Source organism: Anabrus simplex, chromosome 5 (genome assembly GCF_040414725.1).
Source record: "Anabrus simplex isolate iqAnaSimp1 chromosome 5, ASM4041472v1, whole genome shotgun sequence".
In the NCBI taxonomy this organism is placed as follows: Eukaryota; Metazoa; Arthropoda; class Insecta; order Orthoptera; family Tettigoniidae; genus Anabrus; species Anabrus simplex.
Window position 1 is genome coordinate 7055513 of NC_090269.1, and position 15282 is coordinate 7070794.

General features: G+C 40.0%; 1 protein-coding gene across 7 annotated transcripts in view; it reads left to right on the forward strand.

The window, feature by feature from the left end:
- Positions 1-15282, forward strand: part of Tlk (Tousled-like kinase) — an 883856-nt gene that overhangs the window by 307012 nt on the left and 561562 nt on the right. For 6 of the 7 annotated variants that reach the window (XM_067146736.2, XM_067146741.2, XM_067146737.2 and 3 more), the window contains exon 3: positions 3626-3741. In XM_067146736.2, the coding sequence (XP_067002837.1) occupies positions 3626-3741 (116 nt within the window). The remainder of the gene's footprint in view (positions 1-3625; positions 3742-15282) is intronic. The other variant, XM_067146743.2, reaches the window with a different exon arrangement.

Genomic DNA, 15282 nt, shown 5'->3' on the forward strand with positions numbered 1-15282 from the left:
TATGAATGAACTCGATGGAGGAGGATAGGTTACTTAGGAGAATAATGGACCAGAGGGTAAGATAATTAGAGGTAGACCAAGACGACGATGGTTAGACTCAGTTTCTAACAATTTAAAGATAAGAGGTATAGAACTAAATGACGCCACAGCACTAGTTGCAAATAGAGGATTGTGGCGACGTTTATTAAATTCACCGAGGCTTGCAGACTGAACGCTGAAAGGCATAACTGTCTATAATGTTGATGTATGTATGTTCATATTTAGAATCCACCTGTCCTAGGGTAGGTTTTAGGGCCAATATTGTTTCTAATTCCCTGAATTGACTGGTGGTTTATACGAAACCGGAACCGTGATTTCGCATTTCACAACATATATACAGCCACACTTAATCGAGATCTACCTACCTTAATGGATTCAGTTTCTATTTTTTTCTCATGTGCATAATTTTGATACGATGATTAATAAGGGAGATATCATTAACGGACCGTTTTTCATTCTTAGAGCGGACTTTTTAAAGCTTTTTTTGTGTGTCGATTTGTCTGTTCGTCCGTTAGTTGAGCTATTATAACTGGGAAACTACTCTATATATGTCTATCAAACTTTATGTCTGTCCTTGAGTAGGTATTAAGGTCAATATTATGTCTAAATCCCGGATTGGTTTGGGGTTTTATAGGCAGTCGAGGCAGTGATTTTATCATCCCACAAAGTATACTTGTCTAACCTTAATGGAAAACTAAAATCCTCAATGGAAATTAATTTTTTTTTAAAAAGGTTTTTCTCATGTGCACCTTTTCGATAGGAGGAAAAGGGAGTTATCATTCATGGACTGTCATTTCAAGTTGGGTTAACTGAAGAGCCATTTTACTCTTTTCGGTTGAACAGGTAATAAGGGAGGTTATCATGTGTCTTCAGCCACAGTATCAGATGTAACCAGAAAGAGGGAGATCTATCACATTCTGTCTCCACTTTGCTCAGCTTTATCGTAGAAGAATACGTGTTTAACATGTTGTATTAAAAGTAGCTTTGCATTAATTCATTAAGGAATCGTGAAATCGATTACCTGTTCCCGTGCGAAGAACGGGTACATGTGCTAGTCTGTTGAATATATTTGGAGGCCGGAAAAGGTTAGAGAATCAAAGAGTATCTACCAGGGAATAGTATTATTCCTTGATCAGAGGAAGTGTGTACTCTCGTGGCTTGACAGGTAGTAATCAAACATGGCTGAATGCAATGGCAATACTGCGGATGGAAATGACATACCGTCAAACGGGATGATTTCGGACAGTTTTGAGGTTATTTTCGTCTTAACTCACGAAGGGAATCTTAAATTGTATTGTTTATCATCCTAATAATGAGGATTGTATCCAATTAATGCAATACCCTACAAACGAAAAATATAACCAACGCAGGTTTTCCTGAGGAAACAAAAAGTAGTGTCCGAATTCACCCCGTAGTTCGGGGTGATTTCGGACACACATCTTTTTAGACCGCTGTCCGAAGTTTCAGAGCGTATTAGGTGATTTCGGACATAAACAGTCCTTTATATCAATTCTTAGTTCTTTTTGTTTTAGTTTTGTGATATTTAAAGTGTTCTGAGGGTGTCCAAAATATGACAAGCTGGTTAAAATCATTGTAATGATAAATGTAGTGTGTTACTGATCGATCTTTTCTTCTGACAAGGAAATGTGAAGTTTTCCGGTCTAAATTGAAATATTAGTAGTTATAAACTGTACAGAGATCCTACTGAGACATCTTAGTAATTTTTCTTACACACGATACAAATATCAGAAAGAAAAAAAAGTCGATACAGTGAATATGTAGTTGCCACGGCCTATACATCTAAAATACGTTTTCCTTGAAAAGAAACATTCCTCTCTTCTCAACTTGGACTGGAAGTATTTCCGAAATTTGTTCTTTAGCTGTTGTCTCCTCAGCAGGGATGTTAGGGAAAACAAACACTTTTCTGCCGTTTTATTATGGGCGCAAGTATTTGACATCCACATCCCTTGATCGAATATTTCAGGCCAGGCCAAAATACTGCGTGTATGCTCTTTGTTCCACAACTTGTATTTATGATCTGCAACAAGGAAAGCCTCTTCTTGCAACACCAGAACGTCATTACATTCATTGTGTGCTTTATCGCATTCATTTTCACTGTTGCTGCCAGCGCTTTCATCTCGGCGGAAGTCGCCGCTAAAAATCGACTTCCCAAGAAGAACATTTTATTTGCGGCGGCGGCGGGAACTAGCAGGTTGTGTTGCGCTGGAGCATGGTCGGAGGGTGACGAGCTTCCTTGAGCATTTCCTTCTTCCTCATTTAGCATTGGTTGTCTTCCCATTTTTTGGATGTAGATTCTGCACTTCATTTTGTAGGGTGGACCAAGGCATACCATAGAAATTAAATGCTTTCCTATAAGACAACTTGCCACTTTTAATATCACGTACGGCTTTTTCTAATAATTTTGGTTCGTAATTACCCCTCGAAGCAGCTTCTTTCTGCCTCTGATAATTTCTAGGCATTGTCCGAAATCACCCAGACTGCTTTCAATTTTCGGTAAAATGTGCGTAAAACACTATTTTTCACTAAATCACACCAAAATTCCACAGCAATCATTTATAAACATTTCAGTTAGTTGATCTCACTAAGAACTATAGTTATAATGCATTCCTTCCGACCGCGACAATCGAAAGTATCCTCTTAATGATAATGCATGAACTTTCTACAATGCCAGTGCACACGGGAAATTTTCCAAAATATGAAGTCGATTCGTAATAAAAAGCACAGAACGCGGGAAACATAATCTCATGGTCAAACTAAAACGCGCGCGGAAGTGCAAAGCACCGGCGGCTCGTTGCTATGCGACAAAATAAGGCAAATCTACCATACTGTCCGAAACCACCCCGTTTGACGGTAGGCCCTATATCAGAATATTAATGAAGCCAGAAGACGGAGAGGCCCTTTACCAGAGGTGCGGAAAAAGTGCCGATCGATGGGCTTAGGAGATACTGGCAGGACGAACAAGACACAGACACTGAAAATGAAATTGGTTGTTAACACGCCGTCCATAGAGGCTCAATTCGAAAGAAGAAAAAATGAAAGTGTTAGTCGCCTAGCAACCTGCTAAGTACAGAATGTATTGCGGGCTAGAGTAAACCGTCGCCTGCAATTACTGGAGTGATCATTTAAAGATTTTATTTTATGATTACTCAAAGTTGGCTGAACTTAACACCTATCAGTGTCTCATGATTCACCGGCAGGTAATCCCGGAGAAATATAAATAAAAAATTAAGCGAATCGGTCCAATAGAACTTACGGACGGGTTTGCCAAATCTGTTTTAGTAAACTCTTTTAATAGGCTATATAGATTTATATTCTTATAATATAGTTTCTGATTTTCTCCGCCAGTGTCTCATTTCAGAGCCATGTTCATTTACAGAAACACGTTCGTTTCGATCTTCTCCATCATCCCTATCGGTTGGAGTATTGAATTTTCATACAACCTATATATATATAATTTATTTGGCTTTATTGCTGTTTTGTTTGTCCTAGATAAAGTCACTCTGTTGTGAGAGTCAGAGTTACTTGCTGCTTCAGTGTAGTAATAATCTATTTATTTCTCTCTCAGCCTGCAGTGATGTGTCCGATGTGTGTGCAGGCGCTGGCGTCAAGATGGAGCACTTCCAGGCGGCGCTGGATCCGCGCAAGCAGGAACTGCTGGAAGCGCGCTTCCTCGGCCAGCGGGTGAGTCAGACATGCATGCCTCCCTTTCAGCTTTCTTTTTAAACACAAAAAGAGGTTCAAGTTTTTGGCTTTAATCATCTTCGGTTATTAACAATTACAACCAACTAATAATTTAAGGCGATTTGTTTTGAAATAGTGTTATAGCTAAAACTCTAAGACCTGAATTCGCGGAATATTGAATTGGCTGTCAACAGTTTATCGATAAGTTTAACTTCCTACAAAATTTTGTTTGTCTGCGTACGTCTCTAGATACAATAATGATATGAAAGGGATAACTCATTATTCGTAAAGTACAATGAGTAAAACCTAATTTATTACGTGTTCTATTAATTGAAACTTTGTGATACTTAAGACGAAATATTAAAAATCCTTTATTGGCTTGAAACGTTTACATATCCTGATTTAAAGACTTTTGTACTTTCCCTATTATTTTCTGTTAGAGCGTGTACAGGAAATGCACCAACTAATTTTTTTTTGTGTATTCAAGGTTATTATTATTATTATTATTATTATTATTATTATTATTATTATTATTATTATTATTATTATTATTATTATTATTATTATTATTATTATTATTATTATTATTATTATTTGCGAATTGACCACTGAGGATCACGTTACAATTTCATTTTTTCTTTGTCTGAAGGTTTCTCTCCCTGCAGTATTCCTTCACATGGGCGCTATGGTGTCTCTTCCGTCCATCCTTCCAGGCTCTTACCGTCTTGAAACCCTTCCAAATTTTGAATCGTGTTATTATTATTGATGATATTATTATTGTATTTTTTCTTGGTGCGAGCTGCCAGGCTGCAGCGTAGTCAGCTTACTCTAAACCGTCCTTCCGGTAGGCATAATCGTTAAGGCGTGAAGTCTGTATGATCTGAAACCATAGTTATCTGGTTCGATTCCCGTTGATGGAAAACATTTTCATCGTCAGAATGTTGTTCGGCATGGTAAGAGAGGTGGTGGCATGCAGTCACTATATTGCGTGCCACAGTCTGGGTTCAATTGGAGTGAGGACATATGACGCTTTTGATCGTGAGCAGACCACTTTGGTGTTACTTGACAAGATTAGGGTATGTACCGACACCATGTTTCGCCCTCTTCCTACACCACTCAAGCGCACAGGTCGCCTATGGACTGCACCAGTGAAAACCCCTAAATCCGGCCGTGTGTACCCTATTGTTAACAGTTCCTATCGTTGCAAATGGTACCCATTACCGTAAATGACTATTTATCTTTGGTACTCATCAATTTTGAGACATGAGTAACCATGCGAATTGGAGTCAATTGATTCATTGATTTCCCGTCTTCAGGAAACATTTCGTACAAAATGCTGCAGCTTTTCTCTTCTTAAAATTGCATACACTTGAACTCCTTTTTCATAACCTGCTGCCACCTTAGCAGTCGACTTCCCCTTGTTTCATTTTATCTCTTACTAGCTGATGTGCCCGTGCTTCGCTACGGGATTCGCAGAAAGACTGACTTTGTGGCTTTCCTAACTGAAGTCAACATAGGTCATTACAGTAACGTCAGTAGGAAAGTAGCGATTAAAAGCAATGTTATCATACAAAATACTCAATGAAATGAAAAACCGCATATTTTCTCACTTTTAACAAATAGTACTACGGTGCCGATCTAACAGTCCACAGTTCCAGAGCTGGAATGACCAGGCCGCAGACAGCCATGAAGACTCATCTGCCATTATTCCGTTAAATATGCACACTGCTCATTCCGGCAGTGGGGACTGAATAGCTCGAATGCTATGATAAACCAGTGTGTTATGTACCAGTAGTATAAGAAAATTTATGAACCAGAGGAATGGCATGCTAAAGAAGAAAATTATCTAAATCTCCAGGTACTTTCCGCCAATATTCAGGCAGAGTGTTACACTCGGTACGACCGGGCAAGTTGGCCGTGTGGTTAGGGGCTCGCAGCTGTGAGCTTGAATCCCGGAGACAGTGGATTCGAACCCCACTGTCGGTAGCCCTGAATATGGTACTCCGTGCTTTCCCATTTTCACACCAGGAAAATGCTGGGACTGTACCTTAATTAAGGCGAAGGCCGCTTCCTTGACACTCCTAACCCTTTCCTATCCCATCGTCGCCATAAGACCTATCTTTGTCGGTGCGACGTAAGGCAAATTCTATCGGACATGATTGGCAACAGAAGGCACAAAGCACATCACAACAAATAATGGTCAATGTAATGTTATTGTTGATAAATTTTATGAGCATTCTATGCTGTAGATCTTCACATTTAGTTTTCTTTCGACTCTGTGGTGTTAGGGAGTCTTATAAAATTATTTATGGCTTAGACTGTAGTTCCTTATTCTCCGACTTTACGTACCGATTTTCATTAAATCATGTTTACCCATTTTCTCGTAACTCGACGCTGATATGGACTTAGTAACAAATATCCAAACTCATGATATCTTTTGTTGAGGAATACAGCAACCATTTAAAAATCAGTCAATCAATAAATCAGTCAATACTGATCTGCATTTAGGGCAGTCGTCCAGCTGGCAGATTCCCTATCTGTTGTTTTCCTAGCCCTTTCTTAAATGATTTCAAGGAAATGGGAAATTTATTGAACATCTCTCTTGGTAAATTATTCCAATTCCTAGCTCCCCTTCCTATAAATGAATATTTGCTCCAATTTGTCCTCTTGAATTCCAACTTTATCTTCATATTGTAACCTTTCCTACTTTTAAAGACGCCACTCAAACTTATTCGTCTACTAATGTCATTCCACGCCATCTCTCCGCTGACAGCTCGGAACATACCACTTAGTCGAGCAGCTCTTCTTCTTTCTCTCAATTCTTCCCAACCCAAACTTTGCAACATTTTTGTAACGCTACTCTTTTGTCGGAAATCACCCAGAACAAATCGAGCTGCTTTTCTTTGGATTTTTTCCAGTTTTTGAATCAAGTAATCCTGGTGGAGGGTCCCATGCACTGGAACCATACTCTAGTTGGGGTCTTACCAGAGACTTATATGCCCTCTCCTTTACATCCTTACTACAACCCCTAAACGCCCAGAGATCTATACCCTTTATTTACAGTCCCATTTATGTGATTACCCCAATGAAGATCTTTCCTTATATTTACACCTAGATACTTACAGTGATCCCCAAAAGGAACTTTCACCCTATCAACGCAGTACTTAAAACTGAGAGGACTTTTCCTATTTGTGAAACTCACAACCTGACTTTTAACCCCGTTTATCAACATACCATTGCCTGCTGTCCATCTCACAACATTATCGAAGTCACGTTGCAGTTGCTCACAATCTTGTAACTTATTTATTACTCTATACAGAATAACCTCATCTGCGAAAAGCCTTACATCTGATTCCACTTGTTTACTCATATCATTTATGAGTAAACAAGTGATCATAGCCGGTATGGTAAAAATGTATAAGACATAAATGACCGGAAATTTAATACTATATAATTTTAGTTATGTAGTATTTATCGATACGACCACTAACAACATAATTATTTGGGAATTAAATTTTAGGCCTTCCCCTAAACTACCATTTCACTCAGCATGAAAAAAGTTATTTATGGCGTAAACTATAGCGACTTATTCCGCGACTTTGCATACCGATTTTCAATAAATTCTCTTCAGCCGTTTTCTCGTGATGCGTGTACATACATGCATACAGGCAGACAGACAGACAGAAATTACGAAAAGTAAAAAGTTCATTTCCTTGTTGCTGTGGACACAACTGATACAGAAATGCCATCCTTTTTTAAATTGTGAGCAATGTACAGACAAAACTCTTGTTTTATATAAAGATTTCCTGTAACTTCCAACTTTTGTTTTATTGTTAACCCTCGAGCACTCGCGTGGTGCACTGAGTGCTCCATTAAGTATGTTAATGTTTTCATGGAAGTTAAGTAAATTCAAGGCCTATATTCTATGGTTTATCGTTCATCAATTAATTCTTGAAATATTTGTCATAATATTAGTCTTTATTTTACCTCCCTAATTTGGCTTCAGAAGAAATGTAGGAACACGTGAAGCAATCCTGACTTTACATCTGATCTTAGAGGATCGAATCAAGAAGAACAAGCCCACGTACATGGCGTTCGTAGATCTAGATAAGGCATTCGATAATGTTGATTGGACCAAGCTATTTAAGATTCTGAAGATGATTGGGATCAGATACCGAGAACGAAGAATTATCTACAATCTGTACAAAAATCAGTCTGCAGTAATAAGAATCGAGGGCTTTGCAAAAGAAGCAGCAATCCAGAAAGGAGTGAGGCAAGGCTGCTGTTTGTCCCCCACTCTTTTTCAATGTTTACACAGAACAGGCAGTAATGGAAATCGCACTCCAAGGAGAGGAAATCAAGACCTTAAGATTTGCTGATGATATTGTTATTTTATCTGAGACTGCAGAAGATCTCGAGAAGCTGCTGAATGGCATGGACGAAGTCTTGGGTAAGGAGTACAAGATGAAAATAAATAAGTCCAAAACAAAAGTAATGGAGTGCAGTCGAACGAAGCCAGGTGATACAGGAAATATTAGATTAGGAAATTAAGTCTTGAAGGAAGTAGATGAATATTGTCAGTTGGGTAGTAAAATAACTAACGATGGTAGAAGTAAGGACGACATAAAATGCAGACTAGAACAAGCAAGGAAGAGCTTTCTTAAGAAAAGAAATTTGTTCACCTCGAAAATTGATATAGGAATTAGGAAGATGTTTCTGAACACTTTCATCTGGAGCGTGGCAATGTATGGAAGTGAAACATGGGCGATAACTAGCTCGGAAAGAAAGAGAATAGAAGCTTTTTAAATGTGGTATTACAGAAGAATGCTGAAGGTGAGATGGATAGATCGAATCACGAATGAAGAGATACTGAATCGAATTGATGAGATGAGATCGATTTGGCTAAATTTGACAAGAAGAAGAGGTAGAATGATAGGACACAGCTTAAGACACCCAGGAATTGTTCAGTTGGTTTTTGAAGGAAGTGTAGGTGGTAAGAACGGTAGGGGTAGACCAAGGTATGAATATGACAAGCAGATTAGAGCAGATGTAGGATGCAGTAGTTACGTAGAAATGAAAAGTTAGCGCAGGATAGGGTGGCATTGAGAGCTGCATCAAACCAGTCTATGCACTGGTGGCTCAAACAACAACAACAACAACAACAACAATTACATTACAATATAATATTGTTATCCCAACCTGGTATCTATGTACAAATTCATGAAGTTTGCAATATTGTCAATCATATTTACGTCAATAATTTTGTGAAAAGCAGACAGTTCACTTTTTACACCCCGAGCTTCAGCCTTTGGTCCTGGAAATATTTTGACAATATTTTTTCCCTAGTCTTAGAAGATCCACTAGAACATTGTTTCTTCCATACACAAACTTTATCTCTTCCTATGAAACAATCACTTTTGGCTAACATAACTTCATCAGAACTTTCATCACTTGTCCCCGAGTCATAATTCTGTTCACTTTTTGAGTTATGCTCACTGAAATTTATTTGCTCATTTTCAATTTCAGAATTGTCTTCCTCATTTTCACAGTCATCTGCTTTGTCGAAATCAGGATCATCATTCAGTAACCAGTTCAGCTGTGGACTTGACAGATATCTTGCAGCCCTAAATTAACGGAACGATTATTGGAGACTCACGTAGAGATCAACAATCCACAGAAAACTAATGCAAGACAATTCTAGTGAATACAGAAGTAATTTGTAAATAACAATATGCTTACATGATGACGCGCGTGGCGCATTGAGTGCGCCAGTTGTGCCACGGTGAACTTAAAACGCAGTTTAATTCGCTTCTGTTGGAGAAATATTTATTTGACTTCTCACACACAGATAGCTAAAAGTGTACTGTAGGAATACCTAACAACACAGGTCAGCAGATTATTGGCGCGACAGTGGACATCCGTTTATTTAAACGTGGCGCACTCAGCACGAGTGCTCGAGGGTTAAAACAGCTTTTGATATTTTTTTACGTTATTCTGTCATGACAATTCGAAGACCGTTCAGACTGTAACAATAGAAATGTTCAGTTTTCAAAGAGATATTGGACCGATAACAATGGATACTGTGCTCTATTGTCGGACGACGCGGGATTCATTGCTGTCACACATGCTTCGTTTTTCAATAATTAGGTTCAGAAGCAGGTAAAGTAATGTAGATAATAGCACATTTTTTTTAAGTTGCAGGAGTAACCCGCTACCAGGTATCCGGCCTCAACTAATCGTGTGTGTGTGTTTGTTTTCAACTACAGCGACTACTACACAGCGTCGTCATATTTCTCTCATGAGCTGAACCCAATGTTTGCTTTGAAGAGACGGTGGCAGGTGATTCGCCGAAGAACATTGTTGGCATTGTAGGTGTAAATTACGATTTGCCACTTTCCCCTGTTCATTTCATCCCGTTTATCATTCACCGTCTGCAGCCGCTCCTTTTCCTAATCTTGAGTTTGCTTAGTGCTGTGTTTCATGTGACGCCATTTGGAGCGCTCACAAGCGAAACGCCCAAATAGGCTGTATCGCCATTGACTTACCTACGGCGTTTGGTAGGGTGGATCATGGGTGGCTATATTTCTAGAAAATAGAACTCATAGAATTAGGGTAATCCTGTAATCGTTAAGAGGGGCTTCCTCAAACAGTATTACTGGACCTTTTTTGTTTTCTTATATGTATAAATAGCTGCCTCTGTGGATCAGTGGTGGAGTGTCTGTCTCGGAATCCCAAGATAGAGGTAATCGGCAGAGGTAGTCGGACTTTTGAAGGGCGGCAAAAAGTCCAATCGACACTGCTTGTCGTACGATGTCGGCGAGTAAGAGATATCTGGTGGCACATTTGGTGTTTACCCGACAAAATTTATTAAATCTCAGCCATAGGAGAGTTTCGGTTTACTCGGTCTGGCATTTAGTAGGCCTAAAATAAAACAGAACGTTGAAACTGACGAGCAGACAGCCAGATGGCATCAAATTGAAATACCTGCATACGGTAGCTGAGGCCATACGTCAATATCAACGAGTAAGAATAACTTAGAGGGGCTGTATGCCGGAGATCAGCGCTCCCTGCGGAAGCAAGTTGATAAAGGGGAACCATGTTAACGGTTGTCAAAACAAAGCAAGTTGGCGCGAGAACATATGTTGAGGTGACGGGAAAGATTGTGCATGGCAATTTAATTTCGTAAGTTTTAAGAAGTGAAAATATAGATTTTCGCTTTCATGAATGCTAACCGTATGCTCAGCGTACAGGGTTACTAATCGGAGTAATAAAACCAAGAATATATCAAAAGTATTACTGAATGATAGCCGAGATCACTTTTTGTAAATTCTGTTTGTAATTAAACACATTTAATGCTTACACAGCGAAAGTACTGATAGCCATGGTAATATGAATTATATTATATATTATTTTATATTATATATTTATATTTTATTATATTTTAGATTTCCTTTAAAGAAGAAGGAATCAACGCAACAATAGGTTGTGAGGACGAAAAAGAGATTAATGGTATCCCACTCAATACAGTCACTTATGCACTGTACATTTCGAAGATAAGTACATGTATGAAACACGAAAATAGAGCACCTCTAAGGAAACATAACTACGACAAGTCATCTGGAGTGATTTTGATGAGGAACCTCCCTCAGATGTTGCCTCCTGTTATTTGTACTTCAAATGTGATATTAGTATGTGCATTTTATGATGTGCTTCAGACCAAAACTAATTTCTATTTAAATGGACAATCCATACCTTAAGTTTCTTTTCAAATGCATTGACAACACCTATCATACCTGAAATATTATGATCTTTTCCTTGCAATTCGAGATGTAACTCATTTAATTTTGAGGTGATGTCTGCTAAGAATGCTTATTCGATTAGCCAAGATATCATCAAGTTCGCGATATTTCCCAGGAGATGATTTCATAAAGTCTCGTATCTCATCCAACAGGCAGCAAAACCGTTCGAGTGTTTTCCCCCCTACTAAGCCACCTTACGTCTGCATGAAGGATGACGTCACCATACTCCGAATCTGACATACTTAAAATATTTCTGAACAATCGATGACGAGTAGATGACGATCTTATATAATTCACGAAATGAGTTATAATTTTCATGAAATGATCGAACTTTAAAACCTTTCCGCATAAAGCTTCTTGGTTAATAATACAATGATAAGAGAGAAATTTTGGAAATGATTCATCCTTAGCGCAAAGAGAAAGAAATCCATTACTTCTACCAGTCATGGACGGTTATCTGTTGTTATAGCGACAAGCTTTGACAGTGGTAAGTTACGCTCTTTGGTGAATTTAAGGAAAGCATTAAATATGTCTTCTCCCCTAGTACGTCCATGAAGTGGCAATAGCTTGGCAAATTCTTCCTTTAGTGTAAAATCATTAGTAGTATAATTGGATGGTTCTGCGGCACCTCCGCCGCCGCACGCCTCCTCCTCCGCCGCCTCCTCCTCCGCCGCCCGCGGGAAATTTGAATTTTGGCGGGAGATTTGAATTTGTAAACAAAGCCACGTGCTTTTTGACAGCTGTCATCGACAACAACGCAACGCTAACCTCACTGCTGCCATCTTGACGGGCCTAAACCTCACTAGTGCCAACTTAACCTAACTAGCATGAGGTAAACAAAGCCACGTGTTTTTTGACAGCCACGTGCTTTTTGACAGACAACAACGCATCGCTAACCTCAGTACTGCCATCTTGACGGGCCTAAACCTCAGTAGTGCCAACTTAAACTAACTAGCGCAAGGTAAACAAAGCCACGTGCTTTTTGACAGCCACGTGCTTTTTGACAGATTTGTAAACAAAGCCACGTGCTTTTTGACAGCTGTCATCGACAACAACGCATCGCAAACCTCAGTACTACCATCTTGACGGGCCTAAACCTCAGTAGTGCCAACTTAACCTAACTAGCATGAGGTAAACAAAGCCACGTGTTTTTTGACAGCCACGTGCTTTTTGACAGATTTGTAAACAAAGCCACGTGCTTTTTGACAGCTATCATCGACAACAACGCATCGCTAACCTCAGTACTGCCATCTTGACGGGCCTAAACCTCAGTAGTACCAACTTAACCTAACTAGCGCGAGATAAACAAAGCCACGTGCTTTTTGACAGCCACGTGCTTTTTTGACAGCTGTCATCCGCCATCTTTAAACTACAGAGCACCGTGCTGCCCTCTTTCGTCACCTGTCATCGGCAGTGCTGCCATCTTGACGGGCCTAAACCTTAGTGCTACCAACTTAACCTCACTAGCTCGAGATAAACAAATCCACGTGCTTTTTGACAGCCACGTGCTTTTTGATAGCTGTCATCCGCCATCTTTAATCTATAGAGCACAGTGCTGCCCTCTTTAGTTTGAAATGTGGTGGTGGTAAATTCCACGTGCTCTTGTTTGGAAACAAAGCCATGTGCTTTTTTGACAGCTGTCATCTGCCATCTTTAATCTATAGAGCACAGTGCTGCCCTCTTTAGTTTGAAATGTGGTGGTGGTAAATTCCACGTGCTCTTGTTTGGAAACAAAGCCATGTGCTTTTTTGACAGCTGTCATCCGCCATCTTTAATCAACAGAGCACTGTGCTACTATCATGCGGGCAATTTCATCACCTGTCATCCGCCATCTTTAATCCACAGAACACCATGCTGCCCTCTTTGTGGCTACTACCTTAAGCACGTAGTAGCGGGCAATTTGAAAAGTTCTGTTAGCTATCATCCGCCATCTTTAATCAAGAGAGCACTGTGCTGCCATCTTTAGCTAGATACCTTTGAAATGTGGTGGCGGCAAAATGAAAAATTCCACGTGCTCTTGTTTGGAAACAAACTCACGTGCTTTTTCGACAGCTACCATCCGCCATCTTTAATCAACAGAGCATAGTGCTACCCTCTTTAGTTTGAAATGTGATGGCGGCAAATTCTACGTGCTCTTGTTTGGTAAACATAGCCATGTGCTTTTTTGACAGCTGTCATCCGCCATCTTTAATACAGAGAGCACCGTGCTGCCCTCTTTATCGTAGTAGATGTAAATTCGTCACCTGTCATCCGCAGTGCTGCCATCTTTAGCTAGATACCTTTGAAAAGTGGTGGCGGATAATTTAAAAAGAAAAATTCTACAGCAGCCCTCTCTCGACGCTAATTGCATAAGATGGCGGCTATACATGACTCCTTAAGGGTGCTTACGCAAGATGGCTGCTATACACAGGTTCTTATGAGACACCCTTGGGATGCTTGCGCAAGATGGCAGTTATACATGGCTCCTTATGAGATGCCCTAGGGATGCTTGCGCAAGATAGCGGCTGCTCTTATGGGACGGCTTAAGGGTCCTTGCACAAGATAGCTTGAGACGCCCTAAGGATGCTTGCGCAAGATGGCGGACACAAGATGGCGGCTATACACAACTCCTTATGAGACGCTTTAAGGGTGCTTGCGCAAGATGGTTGCTACTCTTAGCTTAGAGGCTAACGTGTCGTGATAGTTCGATTCACTAAATTTAGGGCTTAAATGCAAAATGTTAAATATATCGAAAACGGTGCACCGTAGAGCAAAACGGACAAAATTTTTCTGCCTAATACCTAGGTTCGCAGTATGAGGAACAAGAAAATCATAGTCTAATGATGGGATCAACGGTTCGGTTCCTACTTAGGCCCTTTGGCATTTGCTGTTTTAGCTTGTATTGAAGCGAGTCTTCGTAACATGATCAGGTCTAGCTATGGTAGAGAGTATAACGTACCGTGCAGGTTCGATTCATTAAATTTGGAGGCTTAAATGCAAAATGTTAAATATCTCGAAAACGATGCATCGTAGAGCAAAACGGACAAAATTTTTCCGCCTAATACGTAGGTTCGTAGTATCAGGAACAAGAAAAAACATAGTCTAATGATGAGATCAACGGTTCGATTCCTACTTAAGCCCTTTGCCATTCGCAGCTATCTATTTCTACAAGATGGTGGCTGCTCTTATGAGAAACAAGATGCCTTGAGACGTCCTAGGGATGCTTACGCAAGATGGCAGACACAAAATGGTGACTATACATAGCTCCTTATGAGACGGCCTAGGGGTGCTCGCACAAGATGGCGGCTACTCTTATGAAGAAAGCTAGCTTAGAGGCTACTGCGCAAGATAACAGCTGCTGTTATGCATGTGGTGGAGGGCAATTTGAAATTCTATGTGCTTAATCAACAGAGCACCCTGCTGCCCTCTTTAGCTGAAATGTGGTGGTGGATAATTTGAAAAATTCTTTTGACAGCTATCATCTTTAAACAAAGGCGACTATACATAGGCTGTTAAGGCCTTATCATTCTCCTCCTCCTCCTCCTCCTCCCCCTCCTCCTCCCCCTCCTCCTTCTCCACCTCCTCCTCCGCCTCTTATGTCAAGGCATAGCTTTATATCGAACAAGTTTAAACCTGCATCGCGAAGGCAAGCGTGTGCAGCGATAACATTATTGTGCATGTTTAGACTTTCGAAACATAAGAAGAGTAGAATCAAACGCTGTACTCGATACGACATGTGATTAGAACATTGATTGATGCGTTC